Here is a 24,924-nt window from a genome sequence, read left to right as displayed (position 1 = left end):
GTCTATACGCAGACTTCTTCACACTGATCAGATTTCACTTCCAATTCTCGAAAAAAAGGCGCTTCTAAGACAACTTCACAGTCATTGCAAGCTGCAGCACAACAGTTTAAAACAACAACCATGCTTAGCATTCCAAGGAAACAATTTTTGAATAATTAAAAGTTTACCAGAATCTCAGTATCTGATTTTAAAAATTACAAAGACTGTAGCAATTTGGTATTTAGAGACAATATTCAGACCTGTTTAAAAATTCTATTGGTTACCATTATTGGTAGTGTCTAGAAGTATTACCTCTTGCTGTTACCTCACAAACTAAATATTTCCAGATGTAGGAACCACGCTAGCAAGTGACACATACATATAAAGGCCTCCTAAAATAAGTTATCTCCACATTTCGAATGAGGGTATGAATACATGTATGCACCGTTAATCCCGGAAGACTAGTGTTGATATTTACAAGGCGATCTGAAGGTTTAGATTGCAAGCACAAGAGGTGGCATTTGCATCTTGTCTAAACATTAATGACAAATTCTGGATTAGTATAGGAGAATCCAGCAAACTCAGTCTGATCCAAGTTCATGATGAAGAGTTTGTCAGTAGGTGTGAGTTCCACAGGCTGCCTGGTGAACTCTTTGTCGAAGTTGGAAGTGTCTCGTTTGTCTTTCTGTCAAATGGAAAGCACAAAATTAAACACAATCAAAAGGGAGAGAAAAATACAAGAGAAATCCCAGCAAGGCGGATGTCTGTAATACCGTATGCATGTTCAGAGCGATCGATGCTGCCCGTTCTTTAGGATTTGTACATGGTATGCACACATATATTCTTAAATTTTTTTTTTAAAAGAAAATTACACATTAGATTAGGTACACTACATTCAAATACTCAGCAGTAGCCTTTATACACATCAAAGCAATTGGGTACAGTGTGCAAAAACAGGAAAGCGTTTATCTAACACTTCAAAATACCCAGCAAAAGTTGTAGTGACATGATGACAGCACAGTACGGTACAGAAGGGACATGACATTCACAACTGGAGAATTCTCCCCTCACCCACCAATCCGGCAGCTTTAAAAAAGAAAACTAACAGAACAGTTTCTCAACATGCAAAACTTTCACTGGAAACACTGATTTGTTATCTACAGTAAGAGTGTCCCAGAGAAAGCAACAAGCCACAGTATTGGAAGTAAACAATTTACTATGATTTCAGCATACACACAAAACTCATCAGCCATAAAAGTTTGGTGGTAGCAGATAATTCCCCCCTTTTTCTGTTAGTAGTCTGACATTTTTAGTTGAGCTGCTGTATCATCTTGATTTCCATATTGTGTTATCTATTTAATTTGAGATGAGTATATGATTTTCTCCAGGGTCACATATAAAATATACAGTGGGTCCAAAAACCTGGTGTAAAAATAAAATTACATAGATGCAACCTTTTCTAAATCCAGATCTTCACAGAAATATAAACTGTACAATTAGACCAAAGCAAAAAGAATTATCGTCTCAGTTAGGCTGACATTCTATTAGCATGCAAGACCCAATTCGTTACACAAAAAGATCTATGCAGTTTTTGATACTCATTTATGTCATGGATCTTGCCTGTGTAAACTAAGATACATGCTGGCTGTAATGCATTAAGAAAGCTTGGCTGGTGTATGAACCTGGTAGCAGCAAAAACACAATAAAAGCACGAGAAATACCTCATCAGTAAAGAAATATCCAGCGGGGAACTTGTATTGTTACTAAAGATGGCAGATGTTGCAGTGTGTAAATAACAGCATAGTTCCGATGCTGAGGAAACCTACGAGAATTCTATGTGATGACTGAAACAGGATGCAGGCAGGTGACCTACCACAGCTATTCCATGCAATAGAGTAATAATATTTAGGTCTTACATAGCACTTTTCATCAGTATAAAAGTATGTGATCAAGGGAATGGGGGCATTTAATCATCCACAGAGCTCACCCGGGTGTTTGTAAGGTGCTCATCACATGGTGTCTAAGCAAAGAGGATCAGTAAGTGCTAGATCCTAGCAGTAAGTTCCAACTTTAGTTCAGGGCCCTGATTTCAAGCTGTCCCAGGCCATCCTATCAGCTTACGCGGGGATGTGTGTGTTACCCAGGGTGCACTACCTCCCCTTCAGACAGACACTGGGCTGCTACTGCAAACCTCAGCCCGGTGTGGTTGCAAGCTCCCATAGGAACGGGAGCCTGCACAGCAGAAGGGGGCTCCAGCATAGACCCATTGCAGTGCAGAGTGCGGGGGCTGGGATACAAGCTAGGTCTGAAGTGGCAGGAGCCCGGGCGATGCATATTGGGGATTGGGAGGCACTGCTGGAGAGAGACATACCCTTTGTTTCCCCCCTAATTCAATGGGCTCCCTTCACTGCTTTGCTAGGCTGTGAGAGTTAGTTTAGCAGCACCCAGAGGACTCTGGGTGGAAGCAGGTGTCATTGCAGGTAACTGTGCGTCTCGTGGATCCTGTCGGTCACTTTGTATTTTTGAAAGCCGAGGACTGGCCTTCTGAGGTCCCGTTTTAGACGGGGTCTCCCTGTTTTAATAGACATCTGCAGTGCCCACGCTCTCCGTTCTAACACACCACCTTTTCTGCAGCTCTGGTTTATTATCCTGTCAGCCAGTGCCAAAGGGGTAGCCATTGCTTTGCACGGTGCTCCTTGGGGGCCGCAATTCCATGGCTGGGGAAGCAGAACCTCATTCACACATTGGAGAAGCCGTGTCACTTTGTGACTGAATAGCTCACGCTCCGACAGCTACCTGGCCTGAATGAAAACGCATTGACCTGGCTGTACCCTGAAGGCTCCGCTCTCAGCCAGGCATGGCCATTCACCTTCAGATTGTCTTTACTGATGAAGTATCAGGAAGGCTTTATATTGCATCTTGGCAACACACTTTAGTTCTGCTGGGCTCAGAGGCTATGAGGTGTAAAGGAGGCCCCTGGCCAGCATGGGAACCAGACACCAGCCCTCCCCTGCAATCCCTTCTCAGAGAGCAGCGGGTTGCTGCGTTTCCAGAGGAAGCCTCTTGCTGCTGCTTAGGACAGGAGCACCACATCACAATCACACTCCCCAGCCACTTGCAAGTGAGTCAGCCCAGAGCAATCTCCCCGGTCAGAGTGGGTGGGGGCCAGGGTTTTGTGGAAAACGCCTGCCCCTCAGTGGGCCCTGTGCCTGAACTCAGCCACCTCTTTTACTTCAGGTCGGCACGGACACATCCCGCTAGTCCCTTATTGGGAAGGCACCGTTTTCTCCTAGGATATTAATCGCCGACAATGCCGGCGACTGTGATGCGGCTGGCTTAGGAGGCGGCTCTGTTGGTCACCTCAGCCTGCGACAAGGAAGTGCTCAGCGCGCGATGTCACCAAGGGCGCAGCAGCCGGCTGGCCGGAAGAGACCAGCCTGACCATGGGGCGTTCCCTCCAACTGACCAGGCTCTGTACAACACGCGGCTCCCTGCAGCTGGGTTGCCCCAGGGAGGCCTAGACCGTCTCAAGGGGAGACGGCAGCCGCCGCACTCACAGGCCTGGGGGAGAACGAGATGAGGTTAAAAGCCCCAAAGAGGAGGGAGGGGAGCCAAGGGGCGAATGTGGCATGGAGTGAGAGGCCAGTGGGGCTTGTGGGTGAGGGAAGCTGGAGAGAGAGGCAAGAAATCAGGGCTCTCACGGCGAAGACAGTGACCGCGCGCTTGGTCGCCACTCAAAGCAAGCAGATGCCCCGTCCCTCCCGCACCCTTGAAGTGACCAGATGCCCTGTCTCACCGACCTGTGTCAGCCCCCCCAGCCCAGAGTCTGGCTCACTAACATTTGCCTTTGGTCAGCTGGCAGCTGAGAGAAGCGGGAGGCTGGGGGTAATTGCTTCCCTCCTCACCTCACCCCCACCCCTGCCCAGAAAAGGTGAGGGGGAGGGGTGCAGGGCACGGATAACGGGGTGTGGGGGGGAGACGGAGAGGAGGGGCCAGTTTGAGATGCAGGGAGTCAGTCTGACAAAGAGGAGACGTGAATGCAGTTGCACCAGGGAGCCGAGCGGGGTGTTACCCACCCCACCCCAGGGCATGGCCGGAAGGACCCTGTTCCTCTCATGCTGATGAGCCGGGCTCCACATCCACTTGATGAGCAAGGGGGCAGGTGGCCCAAGGGGCCAGACTCTCACTCCTCGCCTGTGAAACTGGGAAGGTGAAAGGGTCCAATGGGGGTAACTGCTAGGGATGCCAACCCTCCAGGGTTGTCCTGGAGTCTCCAGGAATTAAAGATTAATCCAGAAATACATCCAATCACAATTGGCAACTCTAGTAACTGCTCAGACTGGCCCAGCTCTGCTGTCTTAGATCTCCACGTGCAGAGAGAAGGGCTGGGAGCAGCGAGGTTACTGACAGGTTCCAAAAGGCCATATGGGAAGACACACAGGGGCCCTCCCAGGCTGTCGGTCTATCAGACAAGGGATGGTGCTTGCTGAAAGCACAGCATGGAGGGAGATCCGTAAAGAGAAACAACGGCATGTGTAGGCAAAAGACACAGCGACACCTGCCACAAGTGCCCATTCAAGGGGGTCAGGAATGTTGGTTGCTTGATAGCAGAGAACGGGTGATAAAGCTGGAGCACAACTGTCTCTCTCCATCCCTTTGGGGCCGTCTCTCCTGTACGGATCTCACCAGCTAGATATTTTACAGCAGCTTCCCCTTCACCCCTTGCACTTTTCCACTGGCTTGGGAGAGAAATCCAGAGAGAGAAGCCTCAGCTGGTGAGAGCAGCAAAGTGGTTTCTGCTTTAGTGATGAGCAAAACTATTATAACTTCTTTCTTCTCAGTGTGAATTTCTCTCTCAAGATGTGTGTGCGCACGCACATGATAGCTAGGCCTCTGCCGAGGAAGGAAGTTACTTGTTTGTGGAGGGAGCAGGGAGAGAGACAAGTGGGAGGTACTGGAATGAATTAGGAAAGGGAAATTGAGGCTGTCTCGGGAAGAGCTTCCTGACAGTGGGATGCAGAAGGCTGTGGAATCACCTGGCTAAGGGAGCCCCACTGCTTGGCATGCGTAAAACTTGGCTAGCCAGAGCAAGGGGGACCGAATCCTGCCTCGACCTCTGGGAGATGTGCTGGGTGGCAGGTTTTTTGCATTTCTGAATGTGTGTAGGAGACGCTGCACATCTCAAGGGTGAAGCGGGAGCTGTCAGATGCAAATCTGTCCAGCTTCACTTTGAATTCTGGTGAAGGAGGGGCCTGTTTAGCCTCCTGTGTGTATTCAAATGTGAATTTCTAATGCCCAGGCTGTTTCTGTACTCCGCTGCTGCTGGGACCGTGCATTCCACATGCAGAGTCTTGCACAGAGGCCTGTTTATACATGGGCAACTGCCTCCTAAAAAAAAATCACTCCCCCCCACTGCATCTCCCTTAATATTAGAGGGGCAGGCACAATGTCTTCAGCAGTCATTTCCAGCGCCTGTCCGTGCCCCTTGCTTATAGCCGGGAAGAGTTCCACACTGAGCAGCATCCCCTGTGATGTGGGCTGGAACAGAGGAAGGGGGCTAGCTGGTAGCCCCTGCTGCGTTTGGTACTTTATTTGGCACCCTGAGAATAATCCTACAGAGCTCAAACGCTCCTATAATGCAGCAGAAGCGGAATTCCAGAGGAAGCAAAGGAATTTTGTATGCATTTGGGAGAATGAGATTAGCAGATGCCTGTGATCTCTCTTTAGCTAAAAACCTACCAATTGCTTTGAACAAGGGCTCCCTTGAGAGTTCACACATGCAGTAATGAGTCACCGGCTCACCATGCACTGTCTGATAGAGATAGTTTCACTTAAAATTTCTGGAAGCTTCAAAGCCTCATCCTGTAATCATTACTTACTGTTAAAGTCATTTAAAGAGCTAACCCAGAGGGTGTCAAGGATGATGGGGTTTCTTGAGCTCTCACTAGAGAAAGAACGAATTGTACCTGGATTTCAGAACACGAAAGCCCCCCTCTTCAATCAGCAGTTGAGATCTTGGATCTTCCTCCTTCTCATAAGAACTAGGGTTCACCAAATGAAATTAATAGGCAGCAGGTTTAAAACAAACAAAGGAAGTATTTCTTCACACAACGCACAGTCAGTCTGTGGAATTTTTTGCCAGAGGATGTTGTGAAGGCCAAGACTATAACAGGGTTCAAAAAAGAACTAGATAAATTCATGGAGGATCGGTTGATCAATGGCTTTTAGCCCGGATGGGCAGGGATGGTGTCCCTAGCCTCTGTTTGCCAGAAGCTGGGAATGGGTGACAGGGGATGGATCACTTGATGATTCCCTGTTCTGTTCACTCCCTCTGGGGTACCTGGCATTGGCCACTGTCAGAAGACAGGATACTTGGCTGGATGGACCTTTGGTCTGACCCAGTCTGGCTGTTCTAATGAGGGGTGGGAGGAGGGGCATTGTTCTATACATACTGCAGAGATTGATGGTGGTGCCACCAAAGGATGCCAGTTGATAGCTTCACACATTGTCTTGAAGGACACACTCTACAGGAGTGAAAGGGGTAATTCAGCTCAGACCTATGGCCACACCCTGGGCAGTGACACTGGGGGTGGTACAAAAGTGGAGGAGACGGTATTGTGATGTGGGCTACTGCCTGCTGTCACCTTACAGCAGACCTGGAAACTTGGGGGTATCCCAGGTTGGACTCAAACACGGTCAGCAATCAGAGATGATGTGCATGTAACATTCTGATTCCCAAAGCCACTCCATCCCGACTGAGACTCAGTCTCATGGTTTCTGGCATCTCAGAGTGCAGGACTGTGTTGAAATTCATCATTCACAAATAAATGCAGGGTTTTTTGGATATATTGTTTCTTATTTTTTATTTTATAATCAGTATTGGAAAAAGATTGGCACATTACAGCTCAAAGCAGCTTGATTCAAAGTGACAGCCCACAAACATCTGGCAGAATGGTACAAAAGGAAGTGATACGATTGTCATTGTTTCACGAGAAACATCTTTCCTGAAGCTTTTTTTTTTTCCCCTCCTTTTTTCGGATTCTAGGAACACAAACTTTAGACTATTTAAATATCCAGCAACATTCTTTAAGGTAGGAATATTAGTGAAAACAAAATTCTTTACAGGCTTCATCAGATTTCACAATACTGCTAGACTTTAAATATCAGCTCATTTTCATTAATACCATTTTTGACACATTTAAAGCGCATGTAACAAACTGAATTAATCATTTTGGCATTTGAAAAAAACCCAAAGGAAAAAAAAGGTTTGATATGAAATAATGTAAAAACCATGTCATGTATGGTGTTTACTAGGGTGACCATAGATTTGAAAGCATTTACAAGGGTTCTTTCAAATTTTCCTTTCGTAGCTGGATGATGCACTTTCTTTTAATAAAAAAAAAAAGGCTACTAAGAAACTGCACAATCAGGAGAAATCTGTGTGAACAATAGATTTGGTTTCCCCAGTTATTTATTACTGCTATCAGGGAGTGCTGTGACTGATGAAAAATTAAAAAAAAAAAAAGGCAAGAGATTTTGCAGTGTTTTTAAATAAACAAGGACTCAGGGTTGCATGTCAGAAAATAAGTCCCATGTCCAATCTCTTGACAAACTATTTGCCTTTTTGGGGGGGAGGGATTGGGAGGGGACTCAAGATTAATTAGAAGCCTGCAAAGTTCAGTGTTCCACACTTAATTCCCAGGTAAAATTTTAATGAAAACCACTTGCTTTGCCACTAACAGACTGAAATGACAGCAGCTATTTTCACGTGATTACATTAAAGGGGTAGATAAGTGAAAGAACAGGAAAGTAAGGCAAATACTTAGATTTCTCCCAATTGTCATGGCCTGTAATTGGAGAGCTGTTAGACACTCATTTAATGATCTGTCAGTCAATGTACTGATATCATTAGCTAGGAGTAAAATTTGATTAAAACATAATTAAATTGCAGTACTTTTCACACAACAGTTGTCATTCAGAGAGGTCCCAAATTATGTGAAGACACTTCTGGCTTTGAAACATGGTCACTCTAGTATCGTTACAAAAGAAAAACCATGAATGCAACTTTTGCAATGAAGAATGTCACCACAACAGCCGTTGGGACTGGGTGATAAAGATGCAGGAATGAGATCTACACAGCTACTTAGCTCTTGACTTCAGGTTTTAAAAATTCAGAGTTAACAAAGGAAAATCCTTCGAATTCTGATTGGTCAATGTTCCTGATGACTTCCTGGTCAGGTGGAGTTAAGACGGGTGGATGGCGAGTGAAAAATCGGTCGAAGTTTTCCGCATTCCGTCCACACTATGAGAGGGAAAAAAAGAACTCGTGGTGGGTGGAGAAAACAAAACAAACTGGATGCGGTCTGCAGCAATCCCCTCCCATTCACACCTTGCAGAGCAGATTATTTCAATGAGGAAAATGAGAGAAAAGAAAAGAAGATGCAAAATACTTATGAGTTTTGTTAATTGCAAGGCTATGTTTTCTCATGGAGTAGCCAGAGACTGATAAACTATCAGGCTGTAGCATGGCTAGTAATTGCAGGAGCAGAATGAGATGGCAGTGCAATTACTTGCTGAGCTTTTTCCAGTCGCATGCAGTCATACTGTACCTGTTTGAGCGGTGCTGCTTAGCACTAGGCAGCTTCCGTTATCTTATACCAATACACACCTCATCCTTCCCCTCCATCGCCTGGGAACTAGAAGGTTTTGTCATGAACCAACAGTTTAGATAGTTCCACTTGTCCACGTTTAAGCAGCGACACCTCAGCTTCTGCAGCTCTCAGACTAGGTAACCGCTACGGGCTGAATGCCTCACATGGACAAGGCCGTTGTGCCACTGGAGAGATTTTCAGTATTGTCCCCCCCAGCACACCTGTCAGACACCTCATGCTCCCACACACATGCCAAATGCTGCTTGGATTAGACTTTCTTCCAGCAAAACCAACCCGTGTCAGCACCGCATGCAAGGAGATCACTGGCGGAACAGTCCTTGCATCCCACACTGCACCACTCGCTCCTGCATCGAGGTCTGGGAAACGGTGCAGGTCCTGCAAGTGTGCATCTCTTAGCGAGAACTGCTTTGGAACATGCATAGCACGAGGGAAAGGTGTGCTGCCTTATGACCCACAGGGAAACCGCTCCGTTGAATTGATCTGGAGGGATGGGGAGAAGGTCCCCTTTATAATACAGCTGCCAAAAGAGGTAGCTTCTAAAAGTATTTCAGGCCTCCTCTAGGAGAGTGGGGAAGGGTCACCTTGAGAGAAGTGCAACCACTCCCCACCCCGGAGTGCAAAGGCTCCTCCTTTCTCCAGGACAACAAACAGCTCCTGGGCGTTGTCACATGAGCAGGCATCCTAGGGGTGCTTGGTCTAGTGGTCCCAGCCCAGGGCTGGGAGTCAGGAAGTCACAAGTGTTAATCCTGGTTGTTACACTGACCCCTTGTGTGACCTCAGAAAAATGATACTCTGACTCTGCTTCCTTACCTGTGAAATAGGGATAATATTCACATGGGGGGAGGGAGCGAGAGGAGGGGGCTTAGTAAATATGACACTATTCATCTCCAGCGCTCTTGGCTCACTAGGCGCTAAGTACGTCCTCATCCTGCCTCTCCAGATGCCACGACTCCTGAGAGCCCATGCAAGCAGGTGTGTTACCAAGGGGAGGAAAGACCATGAAAGGAAAGGGAACAGGGTTAAAAACTAAACCCAGCCCATCCCCTCCAGCGCTCAAAGTATGTGCCATGTCTGACAAAGGGGCTGTGTTCCCCGGATGGGCTGGCCAGCCTGGCCACTAGACACCACCATAAACTGAGCTACACACACACAGCTTCACCCTCACTTTCCTTTTAAAAGTTTGCATTTGTTAAGTGCTCCCTGGTGTTTCCACGGGACTGGTCCTCTTCCAAACACTCTACATTCTCCGTAATCCCCCTGCTCCCCATGGTGCATGAGGCAGAGAAATAAGGGTAGTTTCCCCATTTGTGAAATGGAGAGTGAGTCAGAGAGGATAAGAGACCTATCCAAGGCCACAAGGGAGTCAGTGTCAGAGCCAGGATTAGAACCTAAGAGGTTCCAGGTTTCTCATATTGTACAGAAATGCGCCACTGCTATACCTTTCTGATAGGTTCACTGGAGGTGACACTATAAAATAGCCAGCATGATGGTCCTCTGAATAGTAATTCCAGGGGCCAGAACCTCATTTGATGTCAACTGACACCAGCTGAGAATTCGACCATAGGGGCTTTACATTTTCTGTATGGAACAAAGGGTTGGTTTGGGATGGGAGTGAGAGAAACCTGTCAAGTGCTTCACTTCACTTTGAATGTAAAAGGAAGTATGTAAAGAACTCCTGTGACCTTGGATACTGCTACAGAGAACTGTTAGATGGCTACTAGGTTATAACAAAAGCTCAGAAGACTTATCATTGGTCTATTATTAGGAAGTGACGCAGTTACAAACTGCTTGACTATACCTACCACATGCATATCATACCCTATGTGAACTGGAATTAATGGCTTTACTTTAATGGTTAGTGAGCTGTATTTCTTATCAAAACTACCACACACGTACGACACTCCTGGCTCTACTCCCTCTGGCACTGGAGATGCAGGAGCCAGGACCTATCTGCCTCCTTATCTCTCCTCCCTAATACACATCTCAAGAGAGCACATATGCTTTACATGCTGGGACTTCCCCAAATGAACTATCATTTGCTGAGAAAACAGATTTGCATTTTTAATAAACGTAATGTCGGTCTAAAAATATTAAACAGCAAAGCTGATACCTGTGAACTGTTCAAAATTCTCCACTTTTGTTCACCGATGAGGTTAAAAAAAAGACAATGCTAACATCAGCCCGCTTGCTAATACGTAGCCTCTTTGGCATATTTTATGTTCTTACAGCCACCAGGTCAGCCACAATTATTCCTAAAACCACTGGACAGTTCAGTGAATAATGTTAAATGCTAGCCACATAAGACGATGTTAAATGCTAGCCACAGCCATGCAAAGCCTGTTTGCTCATCTTCAGAATGTATTCCTCAGCCATAACGTATCCCTTTCCCATTGGGCAGATCAATGTCTCAGTTCAGCCAATCACTTAAGCCCCTGCTTAAACTTAAAAATGAGTTTAAGCTCATCCTATTCAGCAAAGCACTGAAGCATCTGATTCATAGATTTTAAAACCAGAACGGACCATTATGATTATCTAATCTGATCTCCTTCACAAACACGGCCACAGAACTTCACCCACCCATTTCTGCACAAAGCCTATAATTTAGGTCTGAACTAGAGCATATTTGTTTTAGAAAGTATCAGAGGGGGAGCCGTGTTAGTCTGGATCTGTAAAAGCAGCAGAGAGTCCTCTGGCACCTTATAAACTAACAGATGTTTTGGAGCATGAGTATCCGACGAAGTGGGTATTCCCCCACGAAAGCTCATGCTCCAATACGTCTGTTAGTCTATAAGGTGCCACAGGACTCTTTGCTGCTTGTTTTGAAAGACAGCCAGTCCTGATGTAAAGGCTTCAAGTGATGGAGAACCCACCATAGCTCTAGGTAAGTTTTTTTTCAATGGTTAGTTACCTTCAATGTAAAAGTTTACACCCTATTTCTAGCCTGACTTTGTCCATCTTCAGCTTCCACCCAATGGATTTCATTACGCCCTCTTCTGCTAGATTCAACAGCTGCCCATGATCAGAAAAGTTCTTCCCCAGTATAGATACTTAGAGACTGCGATCATGTGCTTAAGTGATTTTCTGAATTAGGGCCCAAATGTGCTCAGACCTCTCAAGATTTTTCCTGTCTCTTTTCCCCCTGGTATTCTAGCCAGATGAAAGGCAAGTAACCTTCCCCCCTCCGTCACAGGACCACGCCTCCATGAAATATCTGGCTAGCAGCACTCCCAGTTCTGTATTTCGACCAGACGTGTTAACCTTTTAGCACTTCGGCGGGACAAGTCACCTCATTTTCACTATGGAAACAATGAGTCAGCCAGTGGCAAAACAAGAGGAACGGTTGGTTCTTAAATAGCTGAGGCCAAGTCTACGATAGCCTCTACAGCAGTGCCGTTGTGTAGATCCTTCCTACACAGAAGGAAGGGATTTTTCTGCCAGGTAGTTAATCCTCCTCTTTGAGAGGCGGAAACTAGACCAACAGAAGAATTCTTCCATCGACCGAGCCACATCCACACCGTGGGTTAAGTCAACCTAACACTCAGGGCGTGACATTTTTCATAGCCCTGAGCAAGGGAGCCAGAGCAATCTAATTTTTAAAGTGTAGACCAGGCCTCAGTTTAGCAGCAGTTAGAAGCTGGTCTTTGAACAACACGGTATTATCCATAAAAATGCCTGAGTCTTTCAAGATCAAGGCGGACAAAGAAGTTATGTGAGTTACAAAGATATTAAGCAATCCAAAGTGTAGATCCGGTGTGAACTAGTTCACTGCAATTCTCATCATTTATATTGTGGGGGCGGGCATCAAATGGGACAGGGGAAACGCAGGCCCTGCACTGAGAAGCACAGTGTCTAGGACAAACACTGAGTGAGGGGAAGAGTTACAAATGTACGAACCAAGTAATCAGAGTGATAGGCAGGTGGCCAGTTAGATGCTCTTTATACAGATAAATTGGGTAATTTCTCCACCTCCACAGACCAATTTCCAGCCTCCGTTCTGATATCCTCACACTCTTCCCTCCCAAAATTCCTCTCAGCAGAGAGAAATCGATTCTACGGGTCCCATGATGCAAAGCATCTTAGGGAACAAAGGCTGAGAACACCAGAAGGGAACCCTCCATTCGCAGGGTAAGTGGCTGCTTTTTACTGAAGCAGAAAACACTGAAATTCTGTTTGCTCTCTTGGCCACCCTCCGCAATCAAATCATCTCCCAAGTTGGTTCAATAAGACTGTTTCCAACCTGTCATCTCTGCTAAGACTCAGAACAATCTTAAAAGGCAGCCAAGCTATAGACTTTGGAAAGAGAAGGTTGCAACAAAAGCCCTGATGGCACCTTAGCTTAGTGACACTACTGGGGGCTGTTAAGAGGATGCTCCTTATTGCCAAATGATTCAGGGAGCAGAAGATAACCTAAAGACACATGCCCTCCCTCACTCGGCATGATAGCTAGAAATGTCATAGATGTCTAGAAATTAAGATGAAACAGCCTGATTGTCTCATGCTGATTTGACAACCCACAAAAATATAAAATTTGAATGATATCCATCAAGACTTCCAGTTTCTTTGGCAAGAGCTGGTAGCTATCCAAAGCCATGCAACGAAACACCAGACCTGGACTCTTACAAAAGATATTTTAGATGTTGGACACACTGGTGTCAGCAGAGAAAATATTTTCCTTTCCGCTAGCTGGCTGCCTGAAAGCCATCAGATTAGCATCAAAAATAGAAAATAAATTCACAAAAATGAAGTTGCCAGTTGTGCAAACCCTGGAGGCTCAAGAGAATGTGCAGATATAGGCTTTTCTAGGCCACATTGTCACTAGCTTTTCCCCTTAGTAACAAGATAAAACCAACTATTGGGAAAGTAACTGAAAAAGGTTATCAGAATTGTAACATGCAGCATATCAAGAGCTACCTGCTAATAAGCAGCTCACTTGCAGATTCCATCCACTCCCATATATATTTAAAGCTTTGCAGTGCTTTGAAAATATACCTGTCACTGGCCATTAGCTTCACAAATTCTTGGTGGAGAGACGTTAGGTAGCTCATTTGAAACATTTGGGGGCACTAGGCCTGAACTTGCTTTGAAGGGATGTGCTGCATGTTTTTTTAAACACTTAGTAGCAGTTACTTTAGGATTAATTGGGCAAGGTTTTAATGTTTGTGAAGTTCTTTCAGATCCTGGGATGAAAAGTTCTACAGGGAAACAAAGTATTATTTTAATGTTTGTATTTCATCATGCTAACCAAAATAGCTACAGAATTCTGCATCAACAAGTCATAACTCCTGCCATAATATCAGAAGGGCCTTTACAGTAAGAATATTTGAAAAGTTGTTCAGACACTATGAATTTATTTTCCAGATTTGTGATTAGGTGATTTTCTTCCTGAAGTTTGTAAAAATGTAAGGAAATTGCCTGGCTAATAGCGCAAAGTCACATAACTACAATTTTGGGGGAAAGGGACGGAGGTTGTGTCATGGCAAAATAAATGCCCTAACCAACAGAGAGTTGGAAAATGACCCAATGTGAACTGCTTACAATCCAAAACGCAAAGGTTGAGGGCTATAACCAGGGATCCATGTTGTGCTGTTAAGATAGTGATTGTTGAAATGACCTTGAAGAGCTGCTGTGCTGCATATTTTAGATCAGAGCCATCAGCCATGCCTCCAGGGTTCTTGTTCTTCATGGATCCTAATTCAACTTTCATCCTTGTATGAATGAGATGTGACAATTGCTCCTTCTTTCTTTAAAGGTTACAGAGACATTTATCAGCAAACCTGCTATCACAACCCCCAGTACCTTAGAGCCCTCATGCACCATATCCTGCCATTTCACTAATTAATACAGCAGGCAGCTGTGCATGATAATGCAAACACAAGGCCAATTCCTTTCCAAACAGATTGACAAGTAACATTTTCACAGGTTTTTCTTTTGAAGGATGATATAGCCATATTCCATTGGATAAGTGATACGGAGAAGAATTCACATTGCTGTCGGCTGTAACAGATGCTCTTTACATCAGCACCGAGTTTTACTGCTTCCAAAACTGAGCTCCTCTTTAAGAAGAGAAAAACATCCCATAGTAATTTTTCTATTTAACAAAAGCCACCTGGGGAAAGCAATCCACCCCAGTTTAGTACTCTCTGAACAAACAAGCAGGACTCCATCCTGAACTGAGAAAGTGGGAATCTATTTTACACAAATCCTCAAAGTATCCTGTCTAATATTTATAGCCACTGCAGAATGGCCTTTTTATTTTGTTTGTTTTTTTAACAGCTGCAGAAATAAAACTGTCAGTTTAGAAGATAGCCTTTTTGTTTTACCAATATCTCGCTTGATTTCCAATAGAGACAACAAAGACATAAAATATTTCCCCATTGATCCTGGGGATGCAATGAAAAACCACAAAGCTGACTCTGGCTATTTTCACTGTTATGACAAACATCTTCCCCTATTCCTGAAGTTCAGCTCAGGTGGTGCGTTGGACACACCCTCAAACTCTCATTGTTACAGCTTGTGAGCACCTAATCATAATGGGGAAGATTTTCAAATGGCACCTAACCTAACTCTCACTTTTCACAAAGCAATCGCTCTGCATCTGACTTATCAGTCCTCATCTTCAAAGGAAACCTGCACCACGCATTCAGAAGACGAGCCGGGGAACTTGCATTCATAACTTTGCTAGACACTAAAAATCACGGTCTTAAAAACATTTATGGATTTATGGCTTATTACAACAATCTGTACCCCACGAGTGCCCCTTTTTCTCCTATAACTGTAGGGGTGTTAATGGGCCAGAATGGTCCCTGAGAACCAGACATGACAAACCCACAGAAATTGGGCTTGTTTTTGGCTTAATTGGCTTGTGAGTTGCTTGTTGGCTAGTTTTTGGCTTTTAGCTAGTTGGTTGTTGGCTTGTAGCTTGTTGCTTTTTTTTTTTTGGATCGGCTCCCGGCAAGCAGGGGCCAGGATGAGAGAGTCGGGGGTGCACAGCGGGCCCACCCCAGTCCCAGACTGCACGCCGGGGGATCTAGTCACAGAGAGTTGGGGTTCTTAGGGACTGGCTTGTTTTGAAATGGGATTACCGGTAGTTGGATTTTTGGCTTATTGTGAAAGTTGGGGTGCTTATTTTCCATGTGAAAGTTGGCAACTGTGGTGCTAACTACTTATGCTAAACTATCTGTATTTGGCTGTGACGCTCTACGTACCTTTCCCAGATCCAAGGAAGGGCTCTGTGCAGCTTGAAAGCTGATCCAACAAAAGCTATTACCTCACCCACCTTGTCTCCCACGGGCAGTGTGCCTGATTCTGCTACACTCATTCCCTCTGCGGCAGACCCTCAGCGCACGGTTGATTTCAATGGAGCTAGGACCTATTACAACAGCAGTGGATTTGCCCCATTGAGTAGTATTTTGTTCAGGGGGCACTAGCACTGAAAGCATTGGGTCTGCTCCACCGGAGTCAGAGTGCTGTGAAAAGGGACCAGAGTTTTCAAGTATTTTCCTTCTAGCAAGGTTTTCTGGAATGCTAGGAGGAGAGGTTTAAAAAAAGGGCACTTCATCACCTTATAACATATTGCCTTATTCCATCACCTACACATTGACACAAATTATACAGAATGAAAATAAAAACAGGCAGGTAATTTTTGGCCAGACTCCAAGTCCTAGTTTAACAGCTGTCTCTGCTTCAGAATCCTGTTTGCAACTGTTGCAGTGAGACAGAAAACAGGGTTAAAAAACAACCCTCCCTGCAATTCAGTCCACATGAAGAGGCAAAAGATGATGAATCCTCAGCAAGCCAAGTTATTGCACATGCTTCCATTAGCTCAACTTGGAGTGCATCTTCCTAGCTATCCCGGTCCATACGGTGGGAAGAAAGAACCGTTTATGGGTAAGCATGAGAAGTTTAAACAAGCACTGCCCATGACCATGAAATGCACAAAGTGCTGATTGCTTTGTAATCATGCTTTGCACTTATAAAGCATCTTAGCAGAAAAATGAGCAGCTTGGGAACGAGACAGCATTTAGGGCTGCCAAGATGCTGTACTGATGGCTTTGTCTACTTAACTTCTAAAAATTATACTAAGCACAAGGATGGGTGGAAATTATGCACTGATAAAGAAGTATTTGGATGAAACAGATTCCACTCCCCTTGTCCCCTTTTCACAGCCAGGAGAGGGAGAGACAGTCACGCAGAATTACAAAGTACATTGGTGTGCTGCTAATCCTTTGCTCACCAGAGTGGGCCTTCATCTCCCTTGCCTGGCCTTCAGAGAGGAGCACTATAGGTCTCTGGGGGAGCAGGGTTGCTTTTTCCTAAAGGACCCCTAGCAATCACACAAACCATTCAAATCTCAGCCTACTGTGAAGAGGGGCTGTTACAAACTGCTAATGGCCAGTGCTCTATTAAGGGTGGCATTTTCAAAGGAGAAGAGAGGATTGAAATGTGCCATCTCCAACCTGGGGCAAAGGCTAGAGAGGGTGACATTTTCAAAAGCCCCTAAGTGACCTAGAAGCCAAAATCTCATTTGCAAAAGTGACTCGGTCAGACTTTCAAAAGATATTTCATTGCCTGAAGATGCAGACAGGCACCCAGGGGGGCTGACTCCCATGGGACTTAGGCACCTAGTGGGAATTTCAAAAGTGCCTGTCTGAATGTTTAGGTGTATAAATACCTTTAAAAATCTGGCCGTTAGGAGTCTTAGTCCTTAATTGGGCTCCTAAGTCACTTTTGAAAATGGGTCTTAGGTGCATTTGAAAATGTTACCTCCCCCCCCAACAAAATCTATATGCAGGGATACACTGGGAACGCTTCTGCATAATAACTGAGTAAATATTTTCAGTATGCAAAAAAACTGGTTAATAATATAGGTCCCAGTTCTTCACAGCATATACTTAATTTTAAGCACATGCTTAAGTCTCATTGACTTCAATGGGCCTTAAGCACTTGCTGAAATGTTTTGCTGAATCAGGGCTGCTAAGTCTCTTCTGTAACCAAAGAGGTTTCTTCAGAAGAGAATGAAAATATAAACCAAATCATTAAAATGAGGTCAGAGAGAATGATCTTGAGGGGGACAGAGAAGAGCTCATGGCTTTACCCTCACTATAGGTTTCCTGCATGTCCATTTTGTTAGGGGGAAAAACATTTCACTTTAAAACATTGACTAGTTGGGGATTTCTGCTGTATCCAGCTAGAAACCTGTTCTCCATTTCACTGAGCCTTACCACGCTGTAGAGTGCACACATGCTGCAGGTACCGTACAGTCACATGTGCTTGCCTACAGAGGAGCTGCCCACTAAACCCTTAACCATCTCTGATTCGGAAATGGCTCAGAGGGTCTCCTGGACTCGCCTCACCACAACAGAGGTTACAGCAAGAAAAATGAGCTAGAAGAGCATAACTGACTCATTTCCTAGGTAACTGGGTCTGTAAATAGTATTTCAATATTCATTAACTCAAAATGATTCGACTAAGATCTAATTTATGCAATTAGATAATTATTAAATTAAGAATTAAAAAAAACTCACTGACTTCCTTGTTGTCAGCACTTCTGTACTCTGCCATTTGATTTCAACGCTTTCAGAGTGAGGAGACTTTTCAAATCACTAGGTTTTATGTAAAGTAAAGGAGTAATTAGACACCAAAAACAATAATTATCTCAATGAGAGGCAAAGCGAGTGTGTAAACACACTTCTCAGGGCAAGCGCCACCAGGCAGGGAATTGGTATGCAGAGACCAAACCTAAGAGCAATGAAGCACAGCCCCTTGTCAGAATCGCTGACTTTCTGCATACCAGAGACAAGCTGCAACCCGGATCTCTCCTTACAGTCACTGTGATAAAGGTTAATCAAGCACCACGCAGGAACCAAACCACAAGAGCTCAAGACTGTATTTTCAGCACCAAGGACAGAGCAGACCCAAGTCAGGCTGAATAATTAACTGTCCGGTTTTGTTTGTTTGTTTTAAAATTACACAATTTTCCAAGAAGTGAAGCGTGGCCATTCCGGGCAGCCAGACAAGGGGAGCGTAAACAAAGGCTACATTTGAATCCAGCTGCTGTGTCTGCAGAGCTGCTACAGAATTAGGAAGACGCTGCACGGAGTTCTTGGGTGCTATGCAAAAGTGGAGGTTAGTGAAGATAGTCCCCAGCAAGAGCTATGTATAGACAGGTGACCACCCAGTGTGGTAAAGACGCCACCAGAGCTGAAACACAGCAGATGAGGACCTGACCCAGCCCAGCGCCAACTCACTCCCATTAGCTTCTTAACTGGCATCTGTATGTGAGAGCACTGGCCCGCTCTGGCCTCTGGCCTTGTGTACAGCGCAAACCATTTTGCCATGTTTGAGCAAAGCTGTCACCAACTGAATTAGCTGACGCGATGCTGAACTCAATGGGTTCTGCTCTGTGCTGACCACTGAATTGTGATCAGCTTGGTGTCAGCTGACTCATGTTCAAACATGGCAACATTCGGTAGTGCAGACAAGCTCTCTGCGCATGTGCACACGTGTGTCCATATGGAGACTTATCTACAGTCTGTATTTTAAAACCTTGGCTGACAAGAAAAGTTCCATGTCATTTATTGTCTTTATATTATTTCAATGGCTAATCTGAAATTAAAAAAAAAAAAAAAAGATTTCTGTGGAAGTGAAAAAGACCATGTTAGCACATACTGCCGTTGCATGCACCTTTCTGTGCAAGACCAAACTTACTGCCATTAAAAGCCTTAGATTACAGGTGAACTTTTAAAAGTTATCACAAACTCTTCCTTCCCCAAAGCTATTTTAAACCCAGATTTTCTGTATCCCTGTGACTGTGAATGGGCATTTTGATAACCAGACAGCACCATTTTTAAAAAAAAGTGTTCCTTTCCTTTGATTTCCTTTTGGCAGATGGCATTAAAGGAATATGTATTTTTCAACACAGATGCATGGCTGTTGAAATATAAACCATCAGCAGGTACCTGAGTCATCTTAATCCTCACTAATCCAAAAATCTACTGAACCTGCTTTAATACTAATCTCCCTTTCCTATCAAATGTTAAAATATTTCCCACGGCAAGCTGTTAGATGAGAAACAACAGACAATAGCTTACCATGCTCCATTCCAAGGTCCACGTTCAAAGGGAATTTTAAAGAAATAAGACATTTACAGCAGGACACAATTTGAACATTTTACAAACAAACACATTGAGAGAGCGTTTTTGACAGAATTCAACTTTTTGCATTAAAAACAAACAAACAAAGAAGATGCAACATGTGGCAGATACAGTAACAGGACATCTGGCTCAGGAAGGAACTGGTAAACGGCAGGAGAAAGGAAGAAGCAGGTCTGGTTAGAAAATGAGCACAGATGGGGAAAACTAGCAGTTACAAATTTCAGGAAAAATGGATCACTGCCAAATGAAAGTCAGTCTCTGAGCTTCCTGGGCCCTGCGCTAGATGCTGCAACTTCCAGACACATATTAAAATGCATGGCATCATCCTCACCTCTCCTCGAGTTTGCAGCCCCACATGGGTTTTCATTTTTGAACATTAACATAATTTACACAAATATCTCCTGTCCTGAGCATGCAAATCAGGGTCTGGCTTTACAGCTGACCCCAAATGATTCACCAGCTGTGATGATTTGGAGAATCTATGTACAACTTATGAATTCCAGTTTGAAATTATGAACTCTTTGTACATCTCTCTATCAAACTGCAAACTCCATTTTGATTGTGAGGCTAGTCTGCCTTCTCTGCTGTCTTTTTACCCCCATCTAGGGATACCATCCAAGGGGTGCTGACACAAGGCTAGTAATGCAGGTTGTTAACCTTGATAGTCTTCTATTGAAATGGAAGCACCCTTGGACAAAGAAGGCAGCCAGACTAGAAAAACAGCTCACCCAGGTGGGTAGTAATCATGCAACTGAATGAGCTGGTGAGGCACTCTGAACACGAGAGGCACCTGACAAAGGGGACTGCATGTTTATGAAAGGAGGACTCCCCTCAGCTGTTTTAAAGAGAGAGGGAGATGAGCAGAGGCAGAAGCAGAAAGCAAGGCTGTGCAGGAGGAGAAGGGGGAGGATCCTGGACATGCTAGGGGACTCCCACTTCAGCCCCAAGAACAGTCCAGAGTGGTGAGGGAACTGAGGCAGGGAAGGGGGTGTGAGCATTTTATTGTTTTGTCTGGATCTGTTAGTTCTTGTGCTATGTAAAAAGAGAGAGGTTTTGGAACTCTTGTTAGGCTGCATGTTATGTGCTTCAGCTCTCACACGTTCTTGGAGAAGTGAACGGTGAACACACAGTTGGAGCTCTGGGGAAGAGCGGGCCTGCGCTACTGGGATGTTCTGGGAGGTCAGCACAGGTCCTGGCAGCTGGACAGTGAGGTTCAGTGAAGGGGAGCAGATGGAGTTCGTGCTCAGGAAGTGTGCCATGGAGGCCAAAGACAGATGATGCCAGAGCCTAGCCAGACCACGGGAAGTTCAAAAGCACATGGGTCCAGCTGCCTGGCAAGTGTCTAGCAGGGGAAGCTTTACCAGGGCTGTGACAGCAGCAAGGAAATCTCTTCCCACACAGGGTATGACCTACAGCTTCCTCCCCTCTGAGCCATGGTGCACAAGGCAGCAGTTTAGACTTCATGGATAATCCTCACCTGGGTGTCACCCGCTCCCTTGAGTCTCAAAATGTCCAATATGCTTGTAGTTGTGAGGAATGGGACATTTATTTATCTGGGAATATGGTCAGAGTGCAAATCCCACAGCAGCAGATCTTGGGTCATATGTGCCTGAATTCCTTTTCCTAGGACAGCAGAGTTCCTTCATTCCCAGACAAGACTTCAGTAAGCTGGAGTTCTTTGTAAATATATAAAATAGTAATTTAAACATAATCATGTTCGAGCACATGGTGGAAAGCCAGAGTCCTTCCAGGGCTTGGTGGGGTCCACAGGATCCATGTGGGACTGGGAGACTCAGAACAAATGAGCACAAAGAGGAACATAAGTATCATTACCCCAGTTCTGCAGATGCAGACAGGTGCCCCTGGTCACACGGGGGTTGTGGCAGAGTGGGGAACAGAATCCGATTTCCCAGGGACCACTCCCGTGCCCTCACAGGAGTCTTGGCAACACTGCATAAGGCAATGAGCGTGGCAAATGGGAAGCCGTCAAGGAGCTGGGGTGGAGCTAACTTTGCCCACCAGCTGGACAATTTCTCCATTCTGAACAGTCAGGCAAAGGGCTTTAAAAGGGAAGAGGCTGCTAGAAAAGACGGGTGTTTAACCACCGATAAGTAATGCTAAACCGTCTCCTACAGGCACATGCTCCATGCATTCCATGTGCTGTTAATAGCGAATGAGTATCCTCGGCGGGAACCAGTTCTTAGAGTAAGTCTGGGCCTTTCATTACAGGAAACTGGCCCCGTGGAGGAAGCAGCAGTGATGAGATCAGGATACAGGTAAAGGTACAGTGAGCAAGAATAATAAAATGTTCGGAGAATAAGACCTGAGAGAGAAGGGTCAGGACATGGGGCAAAACTACTAAGCAGAGCTGGGACAGCTGCATACAGATACTGCTGGGATGTTACTAATAGAGCAAAGATTTATCATCCTCCATCTCGGAGGACAGAAAAATAAACATGGCCTTAAGCTGCAGTGAGGAAAATTGGGGCTAAATATAAGGAAAGCTTTTGAAACTGGGATGGAACAAAGGACTTTGGGATCCTCCTTTACTTGAGAGAGTCGGACCCAGATGCACATTTATCAGGAGTGGGTCAGGGATAATTGAATCACTTCTGCCATAATGCAGGGGGATGGACTCGCGACCAGATGGAGCTTCCTTCCAGCTCAACCTGAGGTTACTAAACACAAATCCTGTGAATCAGCTTTAACTTTGGGTCTATGGGATCACGCAGAGTGCAGGTATCTGACCCAGAAAATGACAGACAAGTGAGGAGCAGGACACACACACACACACACACACACACACAAAAAGAAGTGAGCAACCTAAGGACAAAGCTGGAGACTCCAGGAAGTAGATTGTAATAGGGCTGTTATGCCGTTAGCTTCTCGACACCACATGGACGGCCTATGAGCAATTATTGCCATATGGTCGTTGCAGAAAGGGACAGAGGAGCAAGAGATCCATCTCTCTCTCTCGTACTGATATGTTCCTCGTCACTGTAGTATCTGAGCCCGTCACAATCTTTAAGGTATTTATCTTCGCAGAACTCTTTTGAGGCAGGGCATTGCTATGACCCACGTTGTATGGTGGAGAACTGAGGCAGAGAGGTCCTACAGGAACACCACGGCAGGTCCCCCAAGAGCTAGGATAGCGCTCTACCTATTGGGCCATCCTTCCTCTCACATCGGGCACGGAACCCTATTTTGTTATTCAAAATGTCTCCTTTCTCCTCTGATTTCTGACTCTTATGCCTCAAGCACGGTGTTATACAGACTGAAACGCACGCTGCATTACTGGCTGCTCAAACTGCCTCTCAGTGCCAGCCACATGCTGTCAAAGTACTGATTCCTCTTACCCACGGTAGCTAAACAGACTACAGACCATTGGCAGACCCACCTCTCAGAGTTTAGAGCCCACATCTAGCAATATATGCTGCACATTCCTCCCATCCCCCAGAAGTACCTATAACCTGCACCCCAGCTAGCAAAGTCCAGCAGGAAGAAATACAGAAACAATGCAAGAAACTCCGATTCTCCTTATCCCAAGGATTCTCCTCTGGCTTTCTGCTAATGCTCATACACAATTCAAGCTCCACACTTCCTGGGCTTCACCTGGGGTAGAAGCCGGTGAGTGAATTGCTGCTTCATTACCAATTCAGACTTAGCATATGGTCCCGAGGTAGATGTTAAGAGTCAGTTTAGAAAGAGACATTTTCAGCTTCAGAGGGAGAACAGGAGAGAGTGATCCAGGTGCTAACGAATTGAGAGGTGTTGCAATGCAATAAGATCCCTGGGCCAACACACACAGGCTTTCTACCTCTGTACTCTGAAGACAAGATGAGGGGCCCCGCTAGGCAGAATGATTTAGTCTCTTAGGATGGTTGCTAGACATGTGCCAGCATTATGGGCGTGGGATCTCCTAAATATACAAAGTGTGGGATACATTCATCGAGTGGGCAAGGAAAGTAGCATCTGCACATATGCTTGTGTATGAGCGCGGGGGGAGTGAGAGAAAGTGTGTGTGGGATGGGGGGGGGGGGAACAGAGAGAGAGAGAGAGAGACACTTTAATACAATCAAACTTACAGCCTTTGGCTTGAACGGAGGTTGAACCTCTTTGCGCTCGAGTTTCTCCCAGTCGATATATCGGAAGAAGGCGTGTTCCTTGATGTCCCGCTCCCCTTCAGGGCCACATCCCAGGCGTTTGCCAGGGTGCTTGGTCATTAGCTTAGAGAGAGAGAGAGGAAAAGAAGAAACATTCATTGACAAAAAGCCAAACTGCTTCAGAAAATCCCACCAATCAAATGGGCGCAAGAGGCATCTGAGGCCAACATTACACCGTGACCCAGTCTGCCAGGCACAGAGGGACAAACCGGGTCACCTAGCATCAAACCATCTCCCTCAACAGAAAACCCCACAACAGGGCCCAGAAACACAGCAAGGATTCCCAGACAGTCTCCTCTAAATTATTCCATGGGCACCCCCCCCACCGCCAGAGCCCTGCCCTCCCCCCCCCCCCGCACGGGGCTGGCATCTCTGCTCATCCCCCCTTCCTCCACACGACACCCCACTTTTTTGATAAAAATGGGCATTTGTCCCGTTTGCTCTTGCCAGCTGATCAAGTTGGCCAAGAACAAATGGGACAAACGCCCACGTTTGCCAAAAAACGTTGGGACGGCCGGGACAGGGCTTAAAAAAGGAACTATCCCAGTCAAAACGGGATGTATTGTCAGCCTCTCTTTTCACAGACCCAGTAAGAAAAGCAGAGAAGAGTAAGGGAATTCAGAGGCGCCATGCAAGCATTAATATCCTGGTGGTATTGTCTGGGTTGCGTTCTGAGATAAGATGCAGATACCAGAGGTTTATACAATGTCGATAAGCAGGGAGAATATGAACATAATTCCTGCAACAAAGGACTGCTTCATTAGAAGCAAGGCAGTTAAATCAAACCAGTGCCAAGACCACAACCACTTTGCAGCAAATCTTGTTCTACAGCACAGGACTTGGGTTTGCAAAAGGACGCCAGCACGTCCCGCTTGTCACTAGCTGTGACTTGTGCAGCTGTTCACACTAGTAGGCTCAGTGCAGGAACCACAGGGTGCAATCTGTGACCAGCTGTGG

At 45.5% G+C, this 24,924-nt stretch overlaps 1 protein-coding gene across 1 annotated transcript in view; it reads right to left on the bottom strand.

The window, feature by feature from the left end:
* Positions 1–6,814: 6,814 nt before the first annotated feature.
* PRKCB (protein kinase C beta) overlaps positions 6,815–24,924 on the bottom strand; it is a 232,598-nt gene continuing 214,488 nt past the window's right edge. The window contains exons 16-17 of the mRNA XM_044980600.1: positions 23,890–24,030; positions 6,815–8,281 (exon numbers count right to left, since the gene is read on the bottom strand). Coding sequence (XP_044836535.1) covers positions 8,123–8,281; positions 23,890–24,030 — 300 coding nt within the window. The 3' untranslated portion in view covers positions 6,815–8,122. The remainder of the gene's footprint in view (positions 8,282–23,889; positions 24,031–24,924) is intronic.

Source organism: Mauremys mutica, chromosome 11, assembly GCF_020497125.1.
Source record: "Mauremys mutica isolate MM-2020 ecotype Southern chromosome 11, ASM2049712v1, whole genome shotgun sequence".
NCBI lineage: Eukaryota > Metazoa > Chordata > Testudines > Geoemydidae > Mauremys > Mauremys mutica.
The sequence above is the reverse complement of the archived record's forward strand: the minus strand, read 5'-3'. Positions and strand labels throughout refer to the sequence as shown.